We start from the raw sequence: 25551 nt of genomic DNA on the forward strand, positions 1-25551 counted from the left end.
CAAAATGGCCCCTCGCCCAGCATATGTAGGCCGCCTCTACCTCGCCTCCGACCAATCACCGCGCAGCACGGAAGCCCGGCGGCCAATGGGAGAGGCGAACGGCGCGTCGCAACGCCTGTTGCCGGCTGCCCGGGGAATGACGTCAATGGAAAAAGACGACGGGCTGTCCGACTTCCTTTCTTCCTTTCTTTGGAAATTCCGACGACTTGCGTTGCGCAAAGGCAACCGAGTCTGTCAAAAACCGGACGTTTGGCGACGAATTCTGGTTTCATGCGAGCCGTTTTGCTTCCTCGACGTTACGGTCCAGTTTGGTACCGTGCAGTTCCTGCTCAGTAACATCTACCCCATGAACACGTTACGTAGACGAGCTTGTTCCAATCAAAGTAGTTAAACATTCGAAATGACGAAATTGGGGATATATACAGCAAATACTTTTTCACAATTAGTCTAAGCTTTCCTCAGCCGAACAATAAATATTTCTAAAAACAATGAGCCAACAATGAGTGTCTTCAACTTCCGAGTTACCGGGATTTGGGACCTTTCAACAGTTTTCCCAGCTGCCCCTCACAGGAAACTCGCCGTCTTCATCATTTCGGATAAAGCAGGACCAGTATGAGCATCTACACACTGAAATGATTTCTGCCAAGAACTTTTGATAAGGAAGGCGTACGTAAAGGATGAAAAGGCCTGGAGGCTCGGCTGCCTTTGTCTTATCCCCCTCCCCCAAGCAACAAGTTGATACGCCGCCGCGGCTCTTCACACCACCTCCCCTTTATGGCCTGTGAAGATGTGTAAAACTGCGATAAAAGTCTCGTGACCGTGTACCGGTTGAGTTTCCCTGGTGGGATTTTTTTCCCAGCAACACCTCTTGTGTTGGCGGAGACGGGGAGAGAAGAGGGAAGTGAGTTTGGACAGCTGTCCACAGCACTTCCTCTCTGACAGGCCTTCCAGACAAACAAGTGGGAACGTCCCAAGTCTCAGTTTCAAAAAGTGCTGCCACATTTTCATAAGATAAATTCACTTGTCATGAAATTACGCATGTAGGGTTAGACCAGATACAGCCGGTTGAACGCATTTAAAGAACTTGCCTTCACAATAATAAACCCCCATCCCCTCAATCATGCCTCGTGTGCGTTGGATTTTGTCAGTTGCTTGTGCTTTACAATTATTTTACAACTTTGTGTTTGGAATTTAGAAGCATGTGCGAGGTGGTCAGCGGGGGTGGTTTAAGAGATATCATGGTCATTGTTTGCATTTGTTGTACTGCACAGCTAGCTTCATTTCAACTGCTACCATTAAAATGAACAGAAAATGAATGTTTTAATATTTTTTTCCCATAACTATACTGTCTTTAACCTACAAAATAATAAATACATATTAATGCTTGTTGTGGTTATGAATGAAAACATTAACTTGGATATTGTTGATTATTCACATTGAAGTAGGTAAGTAAAGTCATCACTGGTCATTTTCTCAACCTCACATTCTTAACTGCTTTAATTATTTGCCATGTTGGCCTGTAGGGAGCAGCACTTCCCGTGCCCTGCTGGTATAGAAATAGAGCACCATTCACCCCATCATTCACCACATTACAAACACCACAGCTATCTGTTTTGATCTGAAGTATACCCCACAGTCGAGTTATGAATTATGGGTAAAATGCAGAGGACATATTTCGTTGCGTCACCGTGTGCTGTGATGCAGTGTTTTACAATGACAATCATTTCACTCTGACCACTCTCAACACAGTCGCCTCATAGGCCTGAAGACCACAAAGTCCCAGGTTCAAACCCCAATTACATTGTGTCCCTGATCAAGACACTGAGTGTCTCCAGCGGGACTGTCCCTGTAACTAGTGATTGTAAGACGCTCTGGATAAGGGTGTCTGATAAATGCTGTAAATTTAAATAAATGTAAATTAGCTGATTTGCAGCACTTATCAAGAGCATGCATGTCTCTGGGGTCATTGTGGACATTGCATTTGTTAATGTTACAAAATATTATGTATATTAAAATTATTGTCAATAAATTTGCAGTCATGGAGTGTATCATTTCACTGCAGAACAGAAAACTCAGTTAGATTTGTAGACATTTTTTATGCATTTTATTACAGTCATTAGTTTGTATAACTATATATATATAATTATTCACAATCTGTTGAATGTACACAGTATTGCTTTAATGTTTAAACCTTTTCATTTTGGGGGGGTTGTGGTAGGGGGCGTTTCCACGCCTACCTGTATTGGTTGAAAGGGTTTACATGCCACTCAAAATATTGAGGACGCTCTGACGTGGGACATCTAGTGATTAAACATCTATGGCCAGAGATCCTAACAGCATCTATGCATCTAGCTGCAGGCTTCTGTAAAGAGCAGCGTCTCAGGAAATAGGTCTTCTCCACAGGAAACATGCAACCGCAACTTTTCTTCATTCTGTCTATGTGTACAGCGGCGCAAATGTTTTAAAGTCCCCGCTCTGTGTGTACAAGCACACATCATTATTCAATACACCGGGATTTTAATAACTGACATACACACATTTTGAACCATTTGTCAGTACAGAATCATGACAGGATCGTGTACATTTATTTAACCTTTTTATAGCATCACATAAAATAAGCCATGTGTATGTTTGGATTTTTTAAGTAGCATGTGATCACAGACACACGTCCTGCCACTAGATGTCGATGTAATAGACCCTTTCTTCACAGGCTGGTGATGGCCAATGTCTGATTAATTTTGAATAATCACATTTGCCAGCTACCAAGCCCTCTGGAGGCCTTCTGACAGCAATTTCTGGAAATGTAAGGTGGTCTGGACTTGTTTAAAATAACATTATGGGGACATTGCTTGTGTACAAGGAAAGTGGTAGCCTTTTGTTTCACCTCTTCTAAGGTCCTCACCAACAGTATGGTGTAGTGGTGGGGCCTTTGTTTGGAAAATTGCCTCTATTTATAACATTGAGTATGATTCAATGAATTAACATTCAGGGAAATCCCTACATTATTTGCATTGTGTCTTTTGTGTAAAATAAAGATCCACAATAACCATTTGAAAAAGTCTTCTGCAAAATGTCCTGAAAACCAGAATAGAATTTTTCAAATAAAGAGAAGCATGTGTTTCATGGCTCTTTTGTTCTGCATTTTTACAAAATAAAATTAAAGTTGTTCATTTATGTTTTTCTTAAACATAAATTGCAAATATGCGTGGAAAACATTTAATTTTAATGTAGCTCAAAACTAATAAACTAATTGATAATGTGAAGTGATTGTCACTTGTGATAAATGGCAGCACAGCACATGGTGCATACAGTGAATTTTGTCCTCTGCATTTAACCCATCACCCTTGGTGAGCAGTGGGCGGCCATGACAGGCGCCTGGGGAGCAGTGTGTGGGGACGGTGCTTTGCTCAGTGGCACCTCAGTGGCAACTTGGCGGATCGGGATTCGAACCAGCAACCTTCTGATTACTTAACCGCTGCGCCGCCACTGCCCCAAAAAATTGTTAACGTAGCATCAAGATTTAAAACTGTCCTGTTCTCAGGGTATAGCTGTAAAATGTCAGCTTGTGAGTGCTATCTTTGGAAAGTAGGTTGTGGGTCTGGTTTCCTTAATCAAACACAGACAAGGGGGTTAGATGTCTTGAAGTAATGGGAAATATTGAATCATTGGCCACAGGTATATAAAATCATTTGCCATTAAAAGAGATGCTGGCATCAGACCCAGTGAAGCATCTGCAAACATTTGTGTAAGACTGGGCCACTCTCATGATAGGATGCCATCTGTTCAGTAGTCCATTCATGAAATTCCCTTGCTACTAATTCATAATATAATATTGAATCTGGTCTGTTTCCACCATACTAGGTAAACTCCATAGCACTTTAAGACTATTTCATTAAGGATATGTTCAAAATGATTGATAAATGAAATATTCATAAAAAATGAATGGTGAATGTTGCAGACACCACAGAATTTTGTTATGATTATCAGAACACAGACGAGACCAGGAAAACACATCTAGGCAGGACATGGTCCCATTGCTGGTTGATGGATTTTGGGGTGTATTGTTGTGGGGTGATATTTTCTGTAATATGTGTATGTGTATAATGATGTTGAGACTGTGATGAAATTCATTGCGATAATCTTCCCCACAATTTAAATAATTAATCTATTCATCTGTCTTATTGCATTGATTATTAACAATTTGTTCAAATGTAAACTGTAACTTTTATTGAAGGACATATTTTTTTCAGGTGCCTTGTCCACACATTTCCTGAATGTTGATACTCGATGATTTGCATATATTATGGTTGAATGTTGCTTGCCACACAGGCAGCACCGATCAGCCTGACAACAGGGCACTAATCATGGACAGCGGCCGCTGATTAAGCATCCATGATTAGGGTCCTGTTATAAGGACAGAGATGGAAGCAGAATAATGCTGCCGCATAAATGTGCATTACCTTGCAATTGTTTTTTTTGTTCCTGTCATTACGACACAGACAGTTTGTGTTTACTCCTTTTGGCTCATTTGTTCTTTATAATAAATCCCTTTGTGTGCCAAGATATCCTTCTCTTGCGCTTCCTCCCCTGTTCAGCAATGAGATGTGACAGCATGACAAAGTCATTTTGAATAAAATTTGACATTTTAGTCCATTTACACTAAATGAACGTGTATATGTAAAGCAGCCAATATCAGTAAACAGTGAATAGCATTTCAAACTAATTTCTAAAAATGCTAAAATTCAGCACTAATTAATTCAGGTATGAACTGCTGTTGTTTGTAGTCGATTAAAAAAATTGTCTTGAGAAGGTTTGGTGGATCACATTAATTCCAGGCCGTTGTTGAAGCATCTGTAATCAAATTTCCTCCCCCTGGCTAAAGCCTGTAAGGGTCAAGAAAAGGACAGTGAAGAGGAGTAGCATATGGCTGGGCATGGCAACTGCAGAAAGTCTACTCGCAGGGATGTTTTCAGCAGCATGCTGTGCCCAGTGCCTGTTGCATTCACGTGTTCCCTGTTTTAACTGGCAGTTCTACTTTAACAACAATATATTTTCCGGTATTGTAGAATTATTCACAGCAGATCATCAAAGAGGACATGTTTCTTAAGAAAAGTGCCTTTACAATACATGATGATGATTTGCTTGTGATTTGATGCCTCGGAATTATTAATGAACACATTAACAGCAATAACCCAACACAATATTACTATTTCCTTCATACTGGTCCAGAGATGTGTTCCAGTGGCTGCATGCATCTATTGCAGCATTCAGGCTGCAAACTTCAAAGATGCTGGAGGGACGGCATCAGCCCATAGTATCAAGACACCATCCTGCCTCTTCCTACTAAACTGTGCACTATAAACTCCAGTGTTTGCATGAGTTATCCAAATTTTTTCATTGCCTTGTTTGTCGCTCACTCTTGGCAGAGTTGGGGTATGGGGCGACAGGCCAGCCTTTCTAAACCTTGTCACAAATTCAATTGGAGTCATGTGTCATTAATGGCGTGTAGAATGTGACAAATATATTTGGGAATTTGCAAGCTATTGCGATTTACATTGGAATTTGTAGCTTTCTGAAAAAGGAGGGTTGAAGATAGAGTGACTGTTTATATCCAGTAAAATCCGTCCTCTTTGGCAGTGTCCAGGCTCATGGGGGTCTGGCAATATCTTATTTGTGTTGCATTAATGAGGTCACTGCAGAACCAAAAATAGAAATATCCTACCTTAGACTGTTTTTGTGGTTTGCAAAATGAAGCAGGCCACTGAGAATGTGACATCACAAAGGTCATTTATTACCTTGTTTTTATTTATCCCTTCTATTTTTTGATGACTGCAGCTGTTTGCATGTTCCAGATTTCACCTATCACCTATTTAGCCTTCAGTTTTTTTTAGAAATCAAGAATTTGATTTCAGATTGCTGTTTGCATGTTCCAGATTTCATCACCTATTTAACTTTCAGTTTTAAAAAAAATCAAGAATTAGATTTCAGATTGCTTCATTTTGGTGAATTTATATATTGCTCATACAGACACAGGTGAAAAGGACTTACATATACACAATGCAACACATATACAGATATAGATGAAATGGACTGTTTGATGGATTTAGATTAAGTAATGTGAAAGTGAAGTGAAAGTGAAGTGATTGTCATGGTGATGCACTGCAGCACAGCACACGGTGACACAACAAAATGTGTTCTCTGCTTTTAACCATCACCCTGAGTGAGCAGTGGGCAACCATGACAGGTGCCCGGGGAGCAGTGTGTGGGCATGGTGCTTTGCTCAGTGGCACCTCAGTGGCACCTTGGCGGATCGGGATTCGAACCGGCAACCTTCTTATTACGGGGCCACTTCCTTAGCCGCTAGGCCACCACTGCCCCACCACTGACACTGCCCCTTTTAAATTAGCATAACCTTCAGCATAAATCTTTAATCACTGTGTGTTAAAAATTTATATATCATTATGGAAGCTTGAACAATCTGTTGCTATGATTTAATCCATTTCAATACTGAAAAACCTTCCGGATATAGAGAAATGTTTTCATCACATTATGTGATGAAAACATTTCTCTATATCCGGAAGGTTTTTCAGTATTGAAATGGATTAAATCATAGCAACAGATTGCAGTTGTTGGTCATACTATGCATTTACAACTTTTTATTTTTTGCTTAGCTTATTCCTGTATGATATGTAAATCTTCATCGGCCAATGCCAAGACAAGCTGAAATTCTTTCCTGTTTATTTCAAGGGCCAAACTTGAACTACGACGGCATTTTAGTGCCACTATGGATTTTGAGAATAAATTGCTTAGTTCAATTGCTAGATTAAAGTTACAACATATATACAACACATGTACATTGTACAACATATGACATATTATTATATTATATTATATTCAGGATATTACGAGATTGCTTTTGTAATATTTTAGGAATTAAAGTAGTAAATATATCTGTCATGGATATTGCATTGGATGCTCGATTGCTTTACTGGCAACGATGAAGTTGTCATGCATACCTTTAACTATAACGATTATTCTGATTGTCTCTCCAGAGATGACATAACCTTTTGATGCACAAATAAAAAAAAAAAGATGAGTAATTTAAGCGCGTATTTGCATGGCAAAGTTGCTGTTACGCAAGGAGTAAGCATATGCAACATCGCCATCAGACCTACAGAAATGACCCCCTGCCTGAACACTCTTGCGACTGAGCTACTCCAGCTTGTGCACATTCTGTTCGCTATGCTGCTGAAGTGTCTCATTCTGTAGCCTCAGTCCTTCCATAGATCTAAACAGGGCTGTTTATTTTCTCTGTGTACATAATGACTGATGATAGCCTGAGATTGTGTGCAGTTTGGTCGCAGCCACGGGTGATTAACGATGCCGAGCGCTTTCCTCATCTTTCCTCATGTGTGTATCGGGTGACGTAGGCTGTAACATAGGCAATGAAAAGGTGTCCATCTTCCTGGACCCTTTAAGGACATAGTCCTGGAAATGTGGTGGGAGGAACGTCTGCCTCCTGACACACACTCTGGGCTCTCCACCTGCTAACTGAGACATATGCATCTAAAGTGGGCTGTATGGCCTGGCTCAAAGGATCATGAAAAAAGGTTTCATTGTTTGACTGATGTATAACTATGACAGGTCTTGGAGAGAATGACTGTTTGGGTTTAACTGGTTTTAAAAGATATTCATTGTTATTCACAGCATTACATTCAAAGGCTTTAATAGGCTGGACTAGAGCACGTAGGTAACTGTTAAGCTGCTTTGAGACCAAATGTGGAATAACCACGTTCCCCCGCGAGGGGAGAAAACAAGGAGTTGCGCTCAACACACCGCGCTTGCCGTGTGTCTTGTTGTAAAAAAGAGGCATGGTTTTCTAAACTCCCAGTAACACGATAATGTCGTGATTTGGTATCTGGGCACTCAGAGACTGATAAGATCAGAATTACCTACATTCCTACTGTATTCCTGTGTTTTGAAGGGGAAGACTGAACACTAACCCTTTCCATGCTTTGATCCTAATGATTGCGCAACAATCACGCAGTGGTAAAAAAATTCAACAAATTTCACATTTGACTGTGGTGCGACTAGCTTGCGCTATGCTTAAAGGGCGAAACGTTGTCAAGGATTCATAACAAGTCCAGTTGCCAGGGAAATAATCCTTTTAGGGATAACAGTGTTACTTTATTCTTATAATTGTATGACTTTAATCTTGTATGACTTTTCTTCTCGAAATCCTTTCATTTTGAAAGCCTTAACAGGCTTGCAGTGGTTGCACTGGTGTGCCTAACTTTTTTCCTTAGGTGCACCAGCACAAAATGTTCACTTTTTCTTCTTTTTAAATCACTGTGCATATTGGTATTTAACCATTTACAAGCCAATCTTGTTAAAATAATTGACTTTATTTGAAGCACAATTCAACAAGAACGATAACTTACTGGAAATGTGTTGGTGCTTAAAGTACTTCACTGAGCTGAAATGAAAACAAAATCTAAATTAGTCTAGATTTAGTCTAAATCTAAAGTGCAAGTGTTTTAAGGGCTTGAACTTAAAATAGGATGAACCCTTATTAGTCCCACAAATGGGAAAATTTACTTGACTATGATCTCGGCCTGATGATCTGTTGCTGAAAGACAGCGAGGAGAGGGAACACTTGGCCAGTACATTTATCAATTCATGTAATGGTGTTTTATAGATGAACTGTGCTTTTTCAGCATTTCATTTCTACCATTTTGCTTGAGCACAGGCTGTAAATGAGCAGTCAGGTGATGTGTTTTGATTAGTGCTAAAATGGATGCGGAGGCAGTGAAACTGACACTTGCTGCTGGCGATTAGTGAAATGAAAGTGAAGTGATTGTCATTGTGAAACACTGCACAGCACACAGTGACACAACGAAATGTGTCCTCTGCCCATTATCACCCTTGGTGAGTAATGGGCAGCCGTGACAGGTGCCCGGGGAGCAGTGTGTGGGGACGGTACTTTGCCCAGGGGGACCTCAGTGGCACCTTGGCGGATCAGGATTCGAACGGGCAACCTTCTGATTATGGGGCTGCTTACTTTACTGCTAGGCCACCACTGCCCAATAAGAACACATACACATAAATGCTGTTCATAGACTTCAGTTCAGCATTCAGCACCATCATTCCTCAGCACCTGGTCACAAAGCTGAGCCTGCTGGGCCTGAACACCTCCCTCTGCAACTGGATCTTGGAATTCCTGACTAAGAGACTCTGTCCGGGTCGGAAACAGCATCTCGAGCCCCATCACACTGAGCACTGGAGCACCCCAGGGCTGTGTGCTCTGTCCAATGCTGTTCACCCTGCTGACCCACGACTGTGCAGCAATGCGCGACTCCAACCACATCATCAAGTTTGCCGATGACACGACCATGCGTACAGCGTACAGAGTGGAGGTGCAATGACTGACGGACTGGTGTAACAACAATCTATTTCTGAACGTGGACAAAATGAAGGATGATTGTTGACTTCAGAAGAAAACAGAGGGGCCACCACAGGCCATCAGACACTCAGGGACTTTCCTTTCTGGACTGACACACACACACTTCCTCTGTTACAATATTAATATTATCTATTAATTCACTGTTCCTTTTTGAACAGCAGTTTTTGCACTATTTTACTTTGCACATTTATTATTAATTTCACTTGTTTAGCGCTGTCTGTCTCATTGTTGTCTACATGTTTTTTGTAGTTAATGCTGTTATTAATGTTACTGTTGCACTGCCTGTGTCCCGCCAACCACTGCCCATATATGTGTGTGAGTTTTCAGCTATACTGATGCATATGTGACAGTTTCATTTGTGAATGTGAATGTGTTTCAAATGCGTTTGTGTAACTAAAGTCTGAAATATTTCCTAAATGTCGCTCATATGCCACAGGCCATTGCACCACTTCCTGTTGCACAAAACTTACATGGCTGGCATATATTGTACTCAAGTGTTCACTGTGTTTAAGATACAGTCATTCTTAAATAATCTATAAATGAATTCATCTAAGTGTATCTATATTTTTTCAAACGTGATTTATGTAAAGAAAGCATCTTGAAATTTTGGGTCTATGGCATATTAAATAAGGCCACACAAAATAAATAATTTAATTTTACCACATGTGTATTTGTGTGCATAAGTAGTGACATAAAAAGCATGGACTACATACTTTGACAGCATCCACCATTTGATTGGTCCAGTTTTACCTCCCTGCTGCCCCCTCCCCTTGTGTTCCTGATCTGAAAGCGGGTAGGATGTTCAGTGGACACAACTCAGCAGTTCTGTTCGGAGAATATTAACACCACAAATACCCAAGGTGAGAACCTCTATTATATCTGTCTTTTGTTTTTTATGTGTAATAAATGCATGCACACTAAACTATGATATATTTGTTTTTTTCTGTTTCTGTATGTGAGTGTTTCAGAATGACACACTCACATACACTCATTTGCATTGAGAATATTCTATATAATTTGTTGCCAATAAGATGGATTTGTGGAAAGCAGATGATGCTTTAATGTTTCCAACCTGCAGTGCATTCATCATAACATGCTCAGGAGAGACATACGGTACTTTCGGTAACAATAAATGTGAACCAATGACAACAGCTTTCTGTAACAGGCTCAGGAATATTCAAAAAGAAAGAACTACACTGTAGCAACTACTGAATTGTGTTTCCATTTTAAGGTAATGTTTCTAAACAAGTGCTGTGCAGAACGAAACCATAATTGTGGTATGCTAAAGATTATAATCTATTATGTGATTATGTCTATTCTTCCCACCATATTTCAAACATCATGGCCATTTATGAAAACCGGACAGGAACTAAAAGTTCCATTAAAACATAGAAGGTTAAAAAAGGTGACAGACACAAATTCAACTAAAAGCCACATTCAAGCTGTGTGCATGAGAGACTCTAAAGAGCGAAAACCTCAGACTCGTTCTGCTCCCTGGGGTGTTTCTATTGGCTGTAACCGTTGGAGCATAGTGTCTGCTAAAAGCCCAGCTTAGCACTCACCTTTATTGATAGGCTGCCTGTGGTGAGGCACAGAAGGCATAAAAGATCATGCAAAAAACACCACATTGTCTAAACAAAAAACCTATTCAACAACTACAACAAAAAAAGACAAGATCACCAAAATATATAATTTGTGTGTCACACCAGTTGTTCACTCCATGCTTTCTGTCACTGAACAGGTTCAAGATTTTACTGAATCGGATTTTACTGAAAAGTAAAAATTTACATTTTAAATTCTTCTGAATTTGCTCTCAGAAGAGGTGACATTGCCATCTAGTGGAGATGCATTTCAAGTGTCAATGTCCTTCACCGAATGGTTCTCGACCCAGATTTTTTAATGCTGGCTCAGTCACAGGTCTAAATCCACTACAGTTTGGTACTGTAAAATGTTTAACGTAATTCAATATCAAACACATTACATGAGAATCCTGCCAACTAGCTTCTATGCGATTTTCCCTGCAGAGCCAACGGGCATCAGTGTTCATGCCCACTGCCCATCTCTTGACAAAACGCTTGGACACATTATACGTTTAATGTAAAAAAATGACTCATTCTTACAACCTCCTGTGGTCTTTGTGATGACCTTTTACCATGCCTTTTTACCTCAAATGCTTCCTGGTGTCTCCAGTATTGTTCCAAGATGTCCAAAGTGGCATAGAAGCTCAGCCCCACTAAAAAAAAATTAAATCACAATGCAGAAAAATACACTGCTGCCGTGGTGGTTAAGGAAGTGGCCCTGTAATCAGAAGGTTTCTGGTTCAAATCCCAAGGGTGATGGTTAAAAGCAGAGGACACACTTGCTGTGTATCACAATGACAATCACTTCACTTTCAAGTAAATGATGCATAACGTAATATTATGATTTACGTTTAATAAGGGATGTAATAGATTGATAACTAATTATAATTGCTCTCATTTTCAGGTAGGTGGTCTAGAGTTGCCAAATCTCAGAAGACCATGGAAGGATCATCTTTTAACTCCAATGACTGCTCTTGCATCAGGGCCCCAGGTACAAATTCAGATTATTCAATTAAAAGTAATACATTACATCTTTCAACAGGTTTGTAAAGCATCTGGAAACATTATATTAACATTTAGGATATATTGTCTTTATTGCATTACTGCCACAGGAAATGAGACATTTGGGACACTAAAGTGCTACCATGTTCTCACAACTGAGGAGAAAACAGCCATTGGCTCTATTTGTTATGTGATGGGGCCCATCACACTGTTGGAGAATATTCTGGTTCTGGGCGTCATCGGATCCTCTGTGACCCTACGCCGGCGCCCGACCTATCTGTTCATTGCCAGCCTGGCGCTTGCAGATGCCATCGCCAGTTGCTTTTTCACCACCAGCTTCCTTGACTTCCATCTGTTCAGCAGAAGGGATGCCCCGGGCGCCTACCTCTTCAAGCTGGGAGGCGTCACCATGGCCTTCACAGGCTCCGTGGGCAGCCTGCTGCTGACGGCGCTGGACCGCTACCTCTGCATCTACCAGGCCAGCAGCTACAAAGTACTACTGACTCGCCAGCGAGCCTGCATGGGACTTCTGGCCCTCTGGAGCATCACCACCATCATCTCCTTCATCCCCCTGATGGGCTGGAGATGCCCAACAATGCTGAAGCCCCCCTGTTCCTCACTGTTTCCGTACATAGACCACCATTACCTGGCCTGCTGGGTGGGTTTCATTCTGGTGCTGCTGACACTGATTGTGGTGGCCTACGCTCTGATCCTGTGGAAGGCTCACAAACATGCAGCTTCTGTCAACGGCATCCATGGTGCATCGCTGCCTCACTGTGGACAGGCCCGCATGAGGATGGACATCCACCTGGCTCAGACCCTCAGTCTCATCCTCATGATCCTGGTGGGCTGCTGGCTTCCTGTCCTCACCTTCATGCTGGTGGATGTCTCTGTCTGCCTCACCGTTTTCCAGCAGAGGGCCTTTGCCTTTTGCAGTACGCTCTGTCTGGTCAACTCGGGCGTCAATCCCCTGCTGTACGCGCTGCGCTGCCGAGAGCTGAGGGGGGCGCTGCTTTGTGGGCTGCAGAAGCTCTGTTCAAAATGGGGATCCAGCATCCCCTGCAGCAGACAGAGGAGCTGTAGACTGCCCGAAGACGATGGAGGACATGAGGAAGGGAACAGTAATACAACAAATATTGCTTTTTGTACTGTATCTGAAGAGGTAAAGCAAAAAGAAACTAATAATGAATAACACAACTGAAGAGCTGAGTTAGTGTTTGTTCATAGAAATATCCTGACAGAAATGGCGTTACTTCTTTGAGTAAATCCTGATACAGTGATATATTTAAACACCCATTGCAAAATACTATTCATTTACATTTACATTTTACTATTCAATTGTGTACAGAGAGTCACTTTACATGTTTTTATTATATATTTATTTTGAGTGATCACTGTATACCATAGTAATTTTTTTCTTGTGTTACCATTTCACTCATTTCAGAGTAACACGTCTGAATTTATTCATTGTACAAATAATTTATTCATTGTAGAAACAAGAAATAAGAAATTGCTTGTGTGCATTAGAGTATTTTTTACAAGCATTCGTGGTAATCAGTAAAAGTGATTTGTCCTTCAGTCAAAATTAAAATGCAATCAGAACAATCAAACCACAAAAAATGAACCAGTTCATGTTTCTATTGCATTGTGTCCTTTAACCTTTTACATGGGGAACCAGATTCTCCTCCATCCTGAGGCCTGTCATGAACTTTAACCTTTTACCAAGCCTGAAGGGAAAGTTGTGTGAATTGCCATCTTTTATTCTGTGTACATAGTTTGGGGGAATTTGTGTCTCTTCGAATTTAAGACAAAGAGCAAAATAATGTCAAAATATCAAGCTAACGGATGCATTTCCAAGGTAAGGTCAGGATGGCGCATGAGATGGAAATGAGTTCAAATATAAGAACAACATTAACAACATGCAGTGGGGATGAATAAATATTCAAGGAGTGTGTGTGTATGTGGGGGGGCGAGACTATGGTGCAGTCTTTTAATTTACACTACCGCTTATTTAGCTGGCGCAAGGAATGTGACGCACCAGAAGGGAAACCATACGAATACAGGGAGAGCACACAACCTCCCAGTAGAGGTACATGGAATGAGACTCCCACCCGGGTCTTTTCGTTACAAGTCATTGTAATCACAGTAAGTGCCAGAACGGCACAAATATGCCCGTTCATGGCCTTGTCAGATAATAACTCATTTGTAAAAACTATGCAAGATCCCCAGGAACCCTGGCATCCTTGTTGAACACAACACCCAAAAACCACTTGCTTATAAAAGCATTCTTGAGCTAAAAAAGGTTGAAAAAAAGAAAGAAGAAGAAACAGGAAACCAAAAACTAAGGAAAGATCCACACTGTGAGGTCTGACTTATTAAACATCCTTTACACCGTCCAGGATATACTGTTTTAATTTTACACAAAGCGAAAAACAAGAAGGCTTGCAGGCATCCACCTATTATATTCATTTTAAATATTGACTTGCTTTACTGAAACATCACTAGTTTAAGTTGAGTATAAAGGATTCGACACCTTCAAGAGGGGATTCCGTATTTGAAAACCTTTTGGTTAATTCTCGTTATACACTTTATAGCTAAAAAAAATCTTTATTTTAAAACAACATTTTTAAAAACAAATATGCCAATATATGTATAATTTTTTATGAATTTACTATAATTTAAAAATGGTCGTGAAATGTATCTTCCTCCCCCCTCGGAGAGATAATGGTAGGGTCCGCCGTCGTGACGTACTGCACTCTCGCTACGAGGCCGGGCAGTTGGCAAACCAACCCGGCGTCGAGGACGGGCTGCCGTGAAAGAAAAGCGGGACTCGCCCGACGGAACGACGGCCGCACTTCACCCCGGAATTTCGCGGTCTCGGGTTTTTAGAACCGGTCATCCGGCGAGCGTTGTTCGGCGCGTTCGATCCGTGTCCAGCAGCTATGGCGTGCGGAGCTACGTTAAAACGTCCCATGGAGTTTGAGGCCCTGCTCAGTCCTCAGTCGCCCAAACGCAGGCGGTGCAACCCGCTGCCGGGGACGCCCGGTACCCCGTCCCCGCAGAGATGCAACCTCCGGCCGCAGACCGACAGCCCGTCGCACTCCATGTCCCCCCAGCCTATGGGAGGGGAACATCGACTCACCCCTGGTAAGACGCTCCGGCATCGGCTCCGGGACGCTGGTAATGGCGGAGGGGGGTTGGGGTGGATGGCGCTAGCTGGCCCTGGCAGAGGAAGTAGGGGGTCGGGCAACTTGGCTAACACGGCTAATTTCGCGAGGCCTTTCGTCCGTTTAACAAAGAGTTTAAAGACCGCGGTCCGAGTTGACGCGCACCTTCGGCCTGCCAGCGTCGTTTCTTCGCGGAAGAGATCGTCCTCGAGTGCACGCTGGGATACGCGCCGTGATTTGGTCGTTTTTTGGGGGGTGGGTGATTTGCGACGCGAGGAGAGCGGATCGCGTTTTTTTTTCAGGCGCAAATTGGATCTCTTTCGAGCCAGAACGCGCCGTCTTTTTTTTTTTTTTTTTTTTTTTTTTTTTTTTTGGTGTGCGCGTTTTATTCATCCAGCTCGGTGGCGTGAGACGTACGTACGCGCGTCCGGCTGGAGTCTGAAATAAAAAAAGGCGTGATGTTCGCACATGGGCGTTTCGTCTTCACCCCCATTTTGGCCGAAGCCCCTTTGTTTTTGTTGTCGTTTTTTAGTTGCCGTGAGATGGTTGGGGGGCTGCGTACCAACTCCTCGTCGTGCCGGCGTGTGTCGCATTTGAAATTCTCCTCGTCGTGGCGTCTTGTCATCAGCGGCCAATTCATTAATCCGTGACTTTCGGCGATTGGAACCGAGCGAACCCGCTCCTTACCGCAGGCCGCACCTTCCAATAATTCGTCATTTTGGGGAGAAAATAATCGCGGCGTTGTGCAGTCATCGGCGCCGTCCACGTTAAGACGGGTCGTAACGCGTCACTACGGGTTTACATGGCTGATGTGATGCTAAGATGAGTCGAAAAAAAAAAAAACTGCTGTTTTATTTAAGGTGTGGAGTCCTTTATGGCATTTATCTTATCCAGGGTGCCTTAGTCAGTAGATACAGGGACAGACTCAGGGTTCAGTGTCTTTCCCAGGGACGTGGTGGTAGTTAGTGGGGTTTGAACCGGGGACTTCGTAGGCGAGTGTGTCACCCACTAGGCTACTTTATTATCCGCAGGCCCAGCATGGACCAGATTCCTGTCCCCTGGGTGTCAACTAGCTTGGTAACTGGCCATTAATGATCAAGACGTCACCGATCTGTTCATTGCGTGCGTGGGAAGCAGCCAATACCTGGTGGTTTTATTGGCAGATGTCCGGAGACCACATATTAGGGTCTATGCTGACATTTTTATGTAACATTGTTTATGAACATTAATTTAGTGTTCTTTCAAATGGTATCATGAAAAAAGTCATTGTTTTGCCTGGTCACTGTGTGACTCTGCTCTATTTATATATTTTGTATTGAGCATTAATCATACAGGGCTCTATGACGTCAGTTTTAATTTTTCCCAAATTCCATGTTTTCCTTTAGAAGCATATCTATTGGCCAAAAACTGTGATTATGGAGAGAGTGGTGGGGAGTGAACAAATGCAATTCACAAATCACATTTAATCACTCTTCAACAAAATGCGCGTTTCGTGTAAAGTACTCTCACAATATTACACATTCTTACATATGTGCTTCTTACAAGTGCTTCGTGTTAGAAAATTTCATAAGTGTATCAAAAAAATAAACACGGGTGAGACCTGGAATACAAGAAAAAATTGTGCCCGCTTGCATGATGAACTGAAACCATGATAATAAAACCACGTTTTTGAATCAGCTGATTTGTTTGCATGACCAAGAGTTTACTGAACTACACGGAGTTTGCAGAGCCCCAGACAAGTGGTTCAGATTCGACACTGACAGCCTCTTCGCCATCATAGACCAAGCAGCCACAAACACCCATTATAATTCTGCGTTTTACAACAGATTCCATATTATTTGTTGGATTCTGCGATTCCGTCCATGGGGCCCTAATCTTGATTGGATCATCTTCTAGTTTATATTGAAGTAGTCTTATCCTCAACATGTCCAGTTTTGTGTTCGTAAATAAGTGATCTAGTAGAGCGATCACGAGTATTATGTGTGCTGCTGGCTGGACTGAATCCCAGCCCCAAGCCCCGTAGCTCCGGCATTGTCTGCAGTGGGAACAGGCCAGGGGGCTTCTACCTTCTCGATTTTCCCCGTCTGCTGCCGCATTGTTACTCCTTTATGTTCACACCCTTCCAATTCAGGCTGCTGAAAAGGCCCTGCTCTCTGATGCTGCTGAATGGGCGAGCAGGAGTGAGCTACCTGCTTCCCGCCGAGCCCCTCTCACGCACTACAGGTCACACAATTAGCATTTTTTGAAAGACAGGAAATGCCGACACAGATCTGATGTCTGTATTCCTGAATGAGTTGTTCTGGCGATGTTTCGCCTCTTTTGACCCTTGGGGCACGTCTGGAATTTCGCTGAGTGAAAGAAATGATTTAATTGAGTGCGACCGCCTCTTCAGACCTTCACCAGCTCAGGCCGGCTCAAACTCGCCACCTCTCCTTCCTTTTAATGGAGCCCCCTTCACATGTATTTCAGGCTCCTATGCTTTCTGGTCTTTACTGTAGCTGCCACGCTGTTGCTAGTCACCTGTAACTTGGTGGTAAATGTTGCTGCCGTCGAGAGTGAAAGTAAAACTGCGTCCAACTGTTGAGCATCAGCATTTCCAAAATTCTCCTCCTGGAGCAATTATGCCCCCGTGCCCGTTAGTGGCTTACTAATGAAATGGCAGGCTGAGGTATGGACATGGATTCTGAAATGATTTCTGTGGTACTTGCATTAAGAATTTCTGTAGCTCACTCTTAATTTTGAAAAAAATTGGATGCTAATTTGGAAGGAAGGACATTGTTTGCACAAATGCTGAGTTTATTAGTTCAGGGTTGGTGAGCATGCCTGCTGCTGCCAACTTGTGAGCTTTATGAAAGGAAAAAAAACCCCAAACAATTGACTTTAATAAGCAAGATGCTGGAATCCAACGGAACCTGGACACTTTGAAACATTTTGTTCTTGTTGGAATTTGACATTGAGTCGTTTCCAGCCTCATCATGGGAGTGAAATATTGTTGCAGTAGCTCAACCAATAGTACATGTAGTTAGGTCATCAGATTTAAAAAATTGTTTTTTAAGGTGGTGTAAATTGTGGTTTAATTTGTCCAGTGCACTTTATAACAACTGGGCTTGTAACTTAAACTTTTGGGCATTTTGAGAACACAAGTTAATTTCTCCATAACTAGTGGTCAGAACTATGAACAAGTGCACCATGTATGTAGTTCTTGTCGTGCCCTACTACTGGGTAGTTCAATATAAAGTTATGACAAAAGCCATACAAGCATTTTATAAACTTGCCATGTGATGCATGGGACCAGAACTAGTCTCGCTTGTTACAATAAAAATCTGTGAACTCTATAAGCATTCAGACAAATCTATTGCACCAAATTTTTCAATGTATAATGGGTGACGAAACTGTGCGAAACTTCAACAAATTAATGCAAAACCAATATATGCAACTAAAATGTCCAAGATGGTGTGATGTGGGACAACAATGTCATTGGTCTAAAAGCTACACGGGTGCTGTCAAGTTTAATGATAGTCAGAACTAAATGTGTTTAAAATGTGTTGCATTTTATGAAAATTGTAATTAAGCCTAATGCACTATTCTATATATATATATATATATATATATATATATATATATATATATATATATATATATATATATATATATATATATATATATATATATAAATAAAAACTAGGAATGTCTGGGTTATGATAATTTGCTTAGAATTTCATTGACATCAGTAACAACTTTACATTGCGAGAACAGGTAGGCCTGCATGGTATTGTTGATCAATTGTGGTACTTTTATAGTGAACATGTTATATTATCATGGTGAAATATAGCTTTTTTTTTTTTTTTTATTTCACAATACGGCACATGGTAAGAAATAGCTGTGGTCCAGAAATTTCTCCAGAGAGCTCAAATGATTACAAATCCAGCACTGGCCTCCACCCGGCCCACTTTGTCTAGCTTTAACTCTGGGAAAAGCTTCTACTTGTGAGATGAGATCCCTTTCCTGCTACCAAACGACTGGAGCCCAATACCCGGCTGTTGCCTAGCAACAGTGACCTTGCCATAGCCATACCAAACAATCAATCTGAGAAGAGGATGCAGGGGCGTAAAACAGCTAAACACGTCATGGAGGGCTGGTTTCACCAAACACAGAGGAAGAAAACCAAAAGCAGTACACTGTGGCAAGAAAACAGGAAATAAAGCCCAGAGAAAAGCACCCACACAAACGCAGCAGGGGACGCAGGCAGGTGAAAACGAAAGAGAAGATAGAAAGAGGTACAGAGTTTCACAGCACCGCCCCGTCAGCCTTGTCAGCACTTCAGTCCATTCACAGCAGAACAAACTTCCAAAAACAGCTCCTGTGCAAACAAGTGTCTGGGGGAGGAGGAGGAATACATACATACATACATACATATTTATATATAGATATATAAACACACATTTTAAGTCAGTCAAGGGTGAAAGTAGCAGAGCATAATTCCTCGTGAAACAGCTGACAATGACTGGGAGAGAAGACGCACAAACAACGTCTCAATTAGAGAGACATGCAAGAGGGGTTGTGGGGGCAGCCGCCAGAAACTCCCATACAGACACACCGCACAAAGAGGAAGGTGTACAGAGAAAGAGAGAGGGGGGGGGGGGGGGTGAGCTATTTAATTGAACAAAGTTCTTCATCTCTGGCCACCTGTTAAACTATATAGCATTACAACACACACACACACCCAAAAAAGGGATCATAAATCATTTTAGGTGTTGACACGGCGTAACTGGTGTCATGATAGCAAATGAATGATCCGGAAACCAAACTAAAATGTGTGTGGTCTGATGACCCGTCTTGTGGGGTTGTGTTAGTGGGTGTGGTCTTGACATGCAGATTTAAAACAGAAACCACGCTTGTTATGTTTGCTACAAAGGGGCTTTTACAAATGGAAGACAAGTGGCTGCCCTGCAGTTAGGTCATGTGACGATCAATAAAGGGTCAATTCTGGGTGTCAGTCAAACAAAAGGACCGGGTAGTTAGTTCCTTCTCTCCAAAACTGATAGCTGGAGAAGTCCTTTCTGGCTTCCATCGGTTTATCTGATGTGTGATGCAACATTAACGAACGTCTTTCAATCAAGTCACCGCTACTCTCACTGCTAAATCGCTTAAAAATGTATATATAAATAAAGTGATTTCATTTGGAAAATGAAACAAATGCTGAAAAAATTCTGTAATACTTGTCCTAATATTTAAGATCATTCAATTCCAATGTATTTAAATAAAATTTTTTTTTTACTAATTTCAGTGAAACTAAATGCAAATTATTACAATAACCCAGACATTCAAAGTTTATTTTAAATGTTATATTGAACAGTGCATTGGGCTTTATTAGAATATTCATACAACACATTTTAACTCTTAGTACCAGCTATCATATGTTACATTTAACAGCACTCGTGTAGCTTTTGAGGTCAGTGACATTGTGCATCATGTCCTGCCATCACACCATAGCTGCATGTATTGGTTTTGCAAAAAAAGTTTTGCACAGTTTTGCCACCCATTATACACTGAAATATTTGGTGCAATAGTTTTGTCTGAATGTTTGTAGACTTCACAGATTTTTATTGAGACTAGTTTTCTGGTCCGGTGCATCACATGGCAAGTTTTTAAACTGCTTGTATGGCTTTTGTCATAACTTTATATTGAACTACCCAGTAGTAAGGCACAACAAGAACTACACACATGTCACTTGTTCATAGTTCTGACCTCTAGTTATGGGGATAAATTAACTTGGCAAAATGTTCTGTGCATCAAGTTGAGAATCAAACTACAAAACATTAAAATTGAACAGAAAATGTATTCTGACATGTTTTGACATTGCTTCTGTCTGATCATTTGTTCTCAGTTGCTTTCTTCAATATATTGCAATATAAAGTGTGTTTGATGTGCATAATTTCAATAGTGAAAGCTGTTTATGCCTTGTTAGAAGGCATCAAATGGTGAACCCCAGGACATGGATGTTTACAATGCCTTTACAATTCAGCCATGCATCTTGGGAGTGTGGAACCCCCGCCCCAGCTTGCCTGCTTCCTGGACGAAGCATTATAAGTGAGCAAGTTCTCAAGCAGGGGCTGTGCCGGGCCCTTCTGCCCTCCACCCAAGATAAACGTGCAAGGCTTCCTCAGATAGTAGCCAGCCTCGGGCCAATGTTTCTGACATGATCTCTTCAAATTCCCACATGTCAGCAGTGGCTTCTGGGACAAAAACAAAAAGCGGTTTGTTTATTTTGATGGTGAGAAGGAGGAGGAGAACAGACTGGAGAGGTCAGCTGGCCCGTGGTCAGGTTCACAGTGGTTGTGAAAGCCTCGTTCTGTAAATAGATTGTATATACAGATGTGTGATGTGAATTTTGAGAGGAAGCGAAACTGCCCTTCACACTCATCGGTCACGTCGGCCGATGAGGAAGTGGCTCCGCCAGTACCTCCATTAATCTTGCTTTGCATTGTTCTTGTGCTAAAACTCTTGTCCCTCCTTATGTCCCAACAGAGCAGATCTTCCAGAACATCCGTCAGGAGTACAGCCGCTATCAGAGGCGACGGCAGCTGGAGGGCGCCTTCAACCAGAGCGAAGCCTGCAGCTCTTCTGAAGGCCAGAGCCCCAACCCTGCACTCGCCTCCCCCAGCTCCCCGCCTGGTCAGTCACTCTTCCGCCTAGCCGACCGAGTCTGTACTGCTTTCTAAAAGGCTGCTTTAGTGTGTAGTGTGAGTCAGGGACGAGCGCTTATCTTGGCCTTCTGCCTGGAGTGAGGAAGATTGCTGTAGGTTCCCCCACAATAAGATCTTTTGCATCTGGCTGATTTCAGCATCGTCAGTCGTTTGTCTTCCCCTGCATGAACCCAACGTCATTGTGATTTCACCGTTGCTCCACAGAGGGACTTCATTACTGTCAACTTTTTTTATTTTTGGTACTCCAGTGCTCATTTGACTGTTTTTCCCGGGTAGGCCACTGGTCTGCTGGTGTATGTATGGTGGAGTCACAGTGGCTTATTTTTGAAAGTGTGTGTTTTTCAGGTACCTCATCTGTGAGGAAGGACCAGCCCTCGTTCACGCTGAGACAGGTTGGGTACCTGTGCGAGCGCCTCCTCAAAGATCACGAGGAGAAGATCCGTGAGGAATACGAACAGATCCTCAACACAAAACTGGCAGGTATGGTTTAACCTGTAGGGTCTGAGTTAAAGCAGAGCCAGTGATAGTACTGAACGGCATATCAGAATCAACCGCGGACTCTGCATTATCCGTTAACGTCAGGGTTGCTGTGGGAAGGCACATGTGCAGACATGCCGGGTTGGCTGGAGACAGTCAGTGAGCGAGAAGCTGGAGCGTTGGGGATGCACGCAGAAGAGCAGCATTTACATTTACAGCATTTACCAGACGCCCTTATCCAGAGCGACTTAGTCAGTAGTTACAGGGACAGTCCCTCCCTGGAACAACTCTGGGTTAAGTGTCTTGCTCAGGGACACAATGGTAGTAAGCGGGATTTGAAGTTGGGTCTTATGGTTCATAGATGAGTGTGTTACCCACAAGGCTACTACCAACCTAACGTGCTGCGACAGCAACGTCACTGCAGAGTACGGGACCAGGCGAATGGGCAAAGTGTGGGCAGTTGCACCACTGATTACGCACGTTTCTAAATGTTCGCTTTAAATCACTATATACATACACTATATCTAGGATTAGGACTCAGTCACAGGTTGAAACCTCTCTGTGTCCCTGAGCATAACACTCAGATAGTCCCTTTAAGAAACCCTCAGCATCTGAGAACACGTGAAGAAATCTTTAATCTAGTGTCACTCTGTGAGTGCAGTGTGAACAGAGCAATGGTGATCCTGTTGCAGTGTCTTTTTACAAGCAGGACCAAACGTTCGGCATTTTGTTCATCTAGTTGTATCTCAGGACTACAGCCTAAAGTCTAATTCAGCGTATGTAACAGACACAAGTCGATGGCCAAGCAACTGGTACTCATTTTTCTCTTTTGTAACATATTTAATGTATGAAATGGAGTTGAGAGTGTGTTAGGACTTTTATACTTTCAACATTATTTTAGCCCACTTTGGAAAAGCAGTCGAATTCATTAGATCGTGGCGTCAGCCTCTTCGAGACAGTGATCTGCTCACCAGTGTTATCAGAGTGAAACATCACTAGGGTCTCACAGAAGCTTCTGTTAATAACGTCCACATGTTGACTCCAAAAGTTTGGAAATTGTTCTGCAACACTGCTTATCTGCTTCTGTGTAATTATTCTTTTTTTTTCCCTCCTCATTAACATAGGCCTACACTTACATTTACTGAGACGCCCTTATCCAGAGCGACTTAGTCAGTAGTTACAGGGACAGTCCCCCCTGGAGCAACTGATGTTTAAGTGTCTTCCTCATGTACACAATGGTAGTAAGTGGGATTTGAACCTGGGCCTTCTGGTTCATAGGCGAGTGTGTTACCCACTAGGTTACTACCACCCCTATTTTTTTACAGAGTAGTGTAGTGTTTTTTTTTTTTTTTTTTTTTTTATTTATTTTTGTTTTTTTTTATTTTTTAAGACACCAGTTCTCATTCGGTTTCTATAGATTTTCAGTTACAAAACTGAGAGCCCTGATACAGCTTAACTTGTCAAGAATGGAACATGCTAGGGAATTCTTAAGTGCTAGACTTCAGAATTCTAGCACTTAAGTGCTTTTTTTTTTTTTTTTGTGAGTGTGTGTGCGTGTGTTAGTGTTAGACTCATTTGATATACTTTTTAAACAAGTGGGTTTTCAAATGTTTCTTAAAGGTGGTAGTAGTCTCAAGTTGTTCCAACAGCCAGGGACAACGAAGGAGAATAGAGTTGATTGGGATCGGAGACCCCAATTGGTGCTTCCTCCAAAGGTTCTGAAAATATTCCCTATTTCCAGATTTGCCTTATGACTGGATGTGAGTTATAAACTGCAGCCATGTGCCAGTTATAATCAGTCTTCAGGATCTGCGGTGAAAGTTATTTTCCCTCCAGATGCCCTCTGTGCCTAATCAGTGGCAGATATTTCCTAGTGGTCTTTATTCATCTAGTATAACTGAAGTTATTGTAACTAACCCTGATACCAAAAACAGAAACCGTGTGACGTTCTGTGTAGCTGTACGGTGAAACTGTTCAGACAGTTCTGCAGTCTTGTTGGATGCAGGGTTTCGCTCACCTTCTCTCCGGTCACACTTCAGCCAGGACTTTTTACTTTACAAAGAGTTTCAGGTTTACATACTCTACTAAATTAATAAATGTAAAATGCTTTAATGTGTTTTGATTGCACATTATGGTTTTAGTAATTTGGTTTGGTTAAACAGCTTTCTGGGTTTTTATTTTCTCGTTCTGTCAGCAGTATTGTTAGATCATGGTTATCGTGGGCAGCACATTGTGAACTTATGACTGCAGTTTGAAGGAAGATTTATGATAACCAAGACTATTCTTTTTTTTGTCTTTTTTTTCTCATTTAGAACAATACGAGTCCTTCGTGAAATTCACACAAGATCAGATAATGCGAAGATATGGAGCTCGGCCTGCTAGTTGTAAGTATCCTATAAGACTATATATATTCATGAATTAAAATAGTTTTTCACATTTGTTTTGTGTACAGGGCTAATGCTATTATTTAACGTGTTCTTTCTCTTTTTCAGATGTCTCTTGAACTTGTTGCTTGGTACCAATCTTTGCCCCAGTATGGTGGCTGGAGTACTAGACCCTCCTTCCACCCTCAGTTTATTTTATTTCATTTCTTTTTTAAACTTTTTTTTTTTTTTTTTTCTCTCTCCAAACATCTTGGGTGCCATGGTTTATTCACATCGTGTCCCCGGGGGCTTCTGCTTGAACTGTTGGCCCTGTGATAATCTATAAGTTACAGAACTTGTAAAAAGTTTCTTTTTCGTAAGCTCTTTCCTCTTTAAAGAAGAACAACCTAAACCCAAAGTGAATCTGATCTGCCACTGTTCCTCAGCGCTGTATAAAAGCTTGACTGATATGATGGCTCTGTATATCCCACCATCACTGACTAACAGCTGTTCTACCAAACCCTGTCTGTCTCTATCTCTCTCTCTCTCGCGCTCACACTCTTTCTTTTCATAAGTCATTACCTGAGGACATGTGGATTTCCCATCCCCTTACCCCTTCTTTTGAAAAAAATAAAATTCTGTGAATCCGTTTCTTGTTTGTTTTTTTCTCTACAATAACATCTTGCCAGAGGTTCATTCAGATATTATGAGGGAATTTTTACAGTAAAATGAAACTGTATGGGAGTTTATCCCCTTCGGGCAGTGGTGGACCCGCAATCAGAAGGTTGAACA

The 25551-nt window shown here is 41.8% G+C and overlaps 2 protein-coding genes across 3 annotated transcripts; both read left to right on the plus strand.

Moving 5' to 3' along the window:
• The first annotated feature begins 10266 nt into the window (after positions 1–10266).
• cnr2 (cannabinoid receptor 2) lies at positions 10267–13346 on the plus strand. Of its 2 annotated transcripts, none has more exons than XM_028981412.1 (3): positions 10267–10323; positions 11948–12034; positions 12156–13346. In XM_028981412.1, exons 2-3 carry the CDS (start codon positions 11983–11985, stop codon positions 13235–13237), a joined length of 1134 nt encoding a protein of 377 aa, XP_028837245.1. In that variant the 5' UTR covers positions 10267–10323; positions 11948–11982; the 3' UTR covers positions 13238–13346. The 2 variants fall into 2 exon arrangements, with proteins under 2 accessions (XP_028837245.1, XP_028837244.1); XM_028981411.1 differs by lacking the exon at positions 10267–10323 and adding an exon at positions 10643–10740.
• Positions 13347–14810: 1464 nt separating this feature from the next.
• On the plus strand, positions 14811–25410 carry akirin1 (akirin 1). The gene is made up of 5 exons (XM_028979691.1): positions 14811–15192; positions 21741–21887; positions 22265–22399; positions 24709–24780; positions 24889–25410. Exons 1-5 carry the CDS (start codon positions 14988–14990, stop codon positions 24897–24899), a joined length of 570 nt encoding a protein of 189 aa, XP_028835524.1. The 5' UTR covers positions 14811–14987; the 3' UTR covers positions 24900–25410.
• The last annotated feature ends 141 nt before the right edge of the window (positions 25411–25551 follow it).

Source organism: Denticeps clupeoides, chromosome 5 (genome assembly GCF_900700375.1).
Source record: "Denticeps clupeoides chromosome 5, fDenClu1.1, whole genome shotgun sequence".
Lineage (NCBI taxonomy): Eukaryota > Metazoa > Chordata > Actinopteri > Clupeiformes > Denticipitidae > Denticeps > Denticeps clupeoides.

Bases quoted from the DNA above. Each gene is read 5' to 3' on its own strand.
- cnr2 (XM_028981411.1), top strand. From the start codon at position 10,698: ATGTTTCTAAACAAGTGCTGTGCAGAACGAAACCATAATTGTG. The intron at 10,741-11,947 runs GTATGCTAAAGA...TCTCATTTTCAG, and splicing joins AGAACGAAACCATAATTGTG to GTAGGTGGTCTAGAGTTGCC. The intron at 12,035-12,155 runs GTACAAATTCAG...TTACTGCCACAG, and splicing joins CTCTTGCATCAGGGCCCCAG to GAAATGAGACATTTGGGACA.
- akirin1 (XM_028979691.1), top strand. From the start codon at position 14,988: ATGGCGTGCGGAGCTACGTTAAAACGTCCCATGGAGTTTGAGGCCCTG. The intron at 15,193-21,740 runs GTAAGACGCTCC...ATGTCCCAACAG, and splicing joins GGAACATCGACTCACCCCTG to AGCAGATCTTCCAGAACATC. The intron at 21,888-22,264 runs GTCAGTCACTCT...TGTGTTTTTCAG, and splicing joins CTCCCCCAGCTCCCCGCCTG to GTACCTCATCTGTGAGGAAG.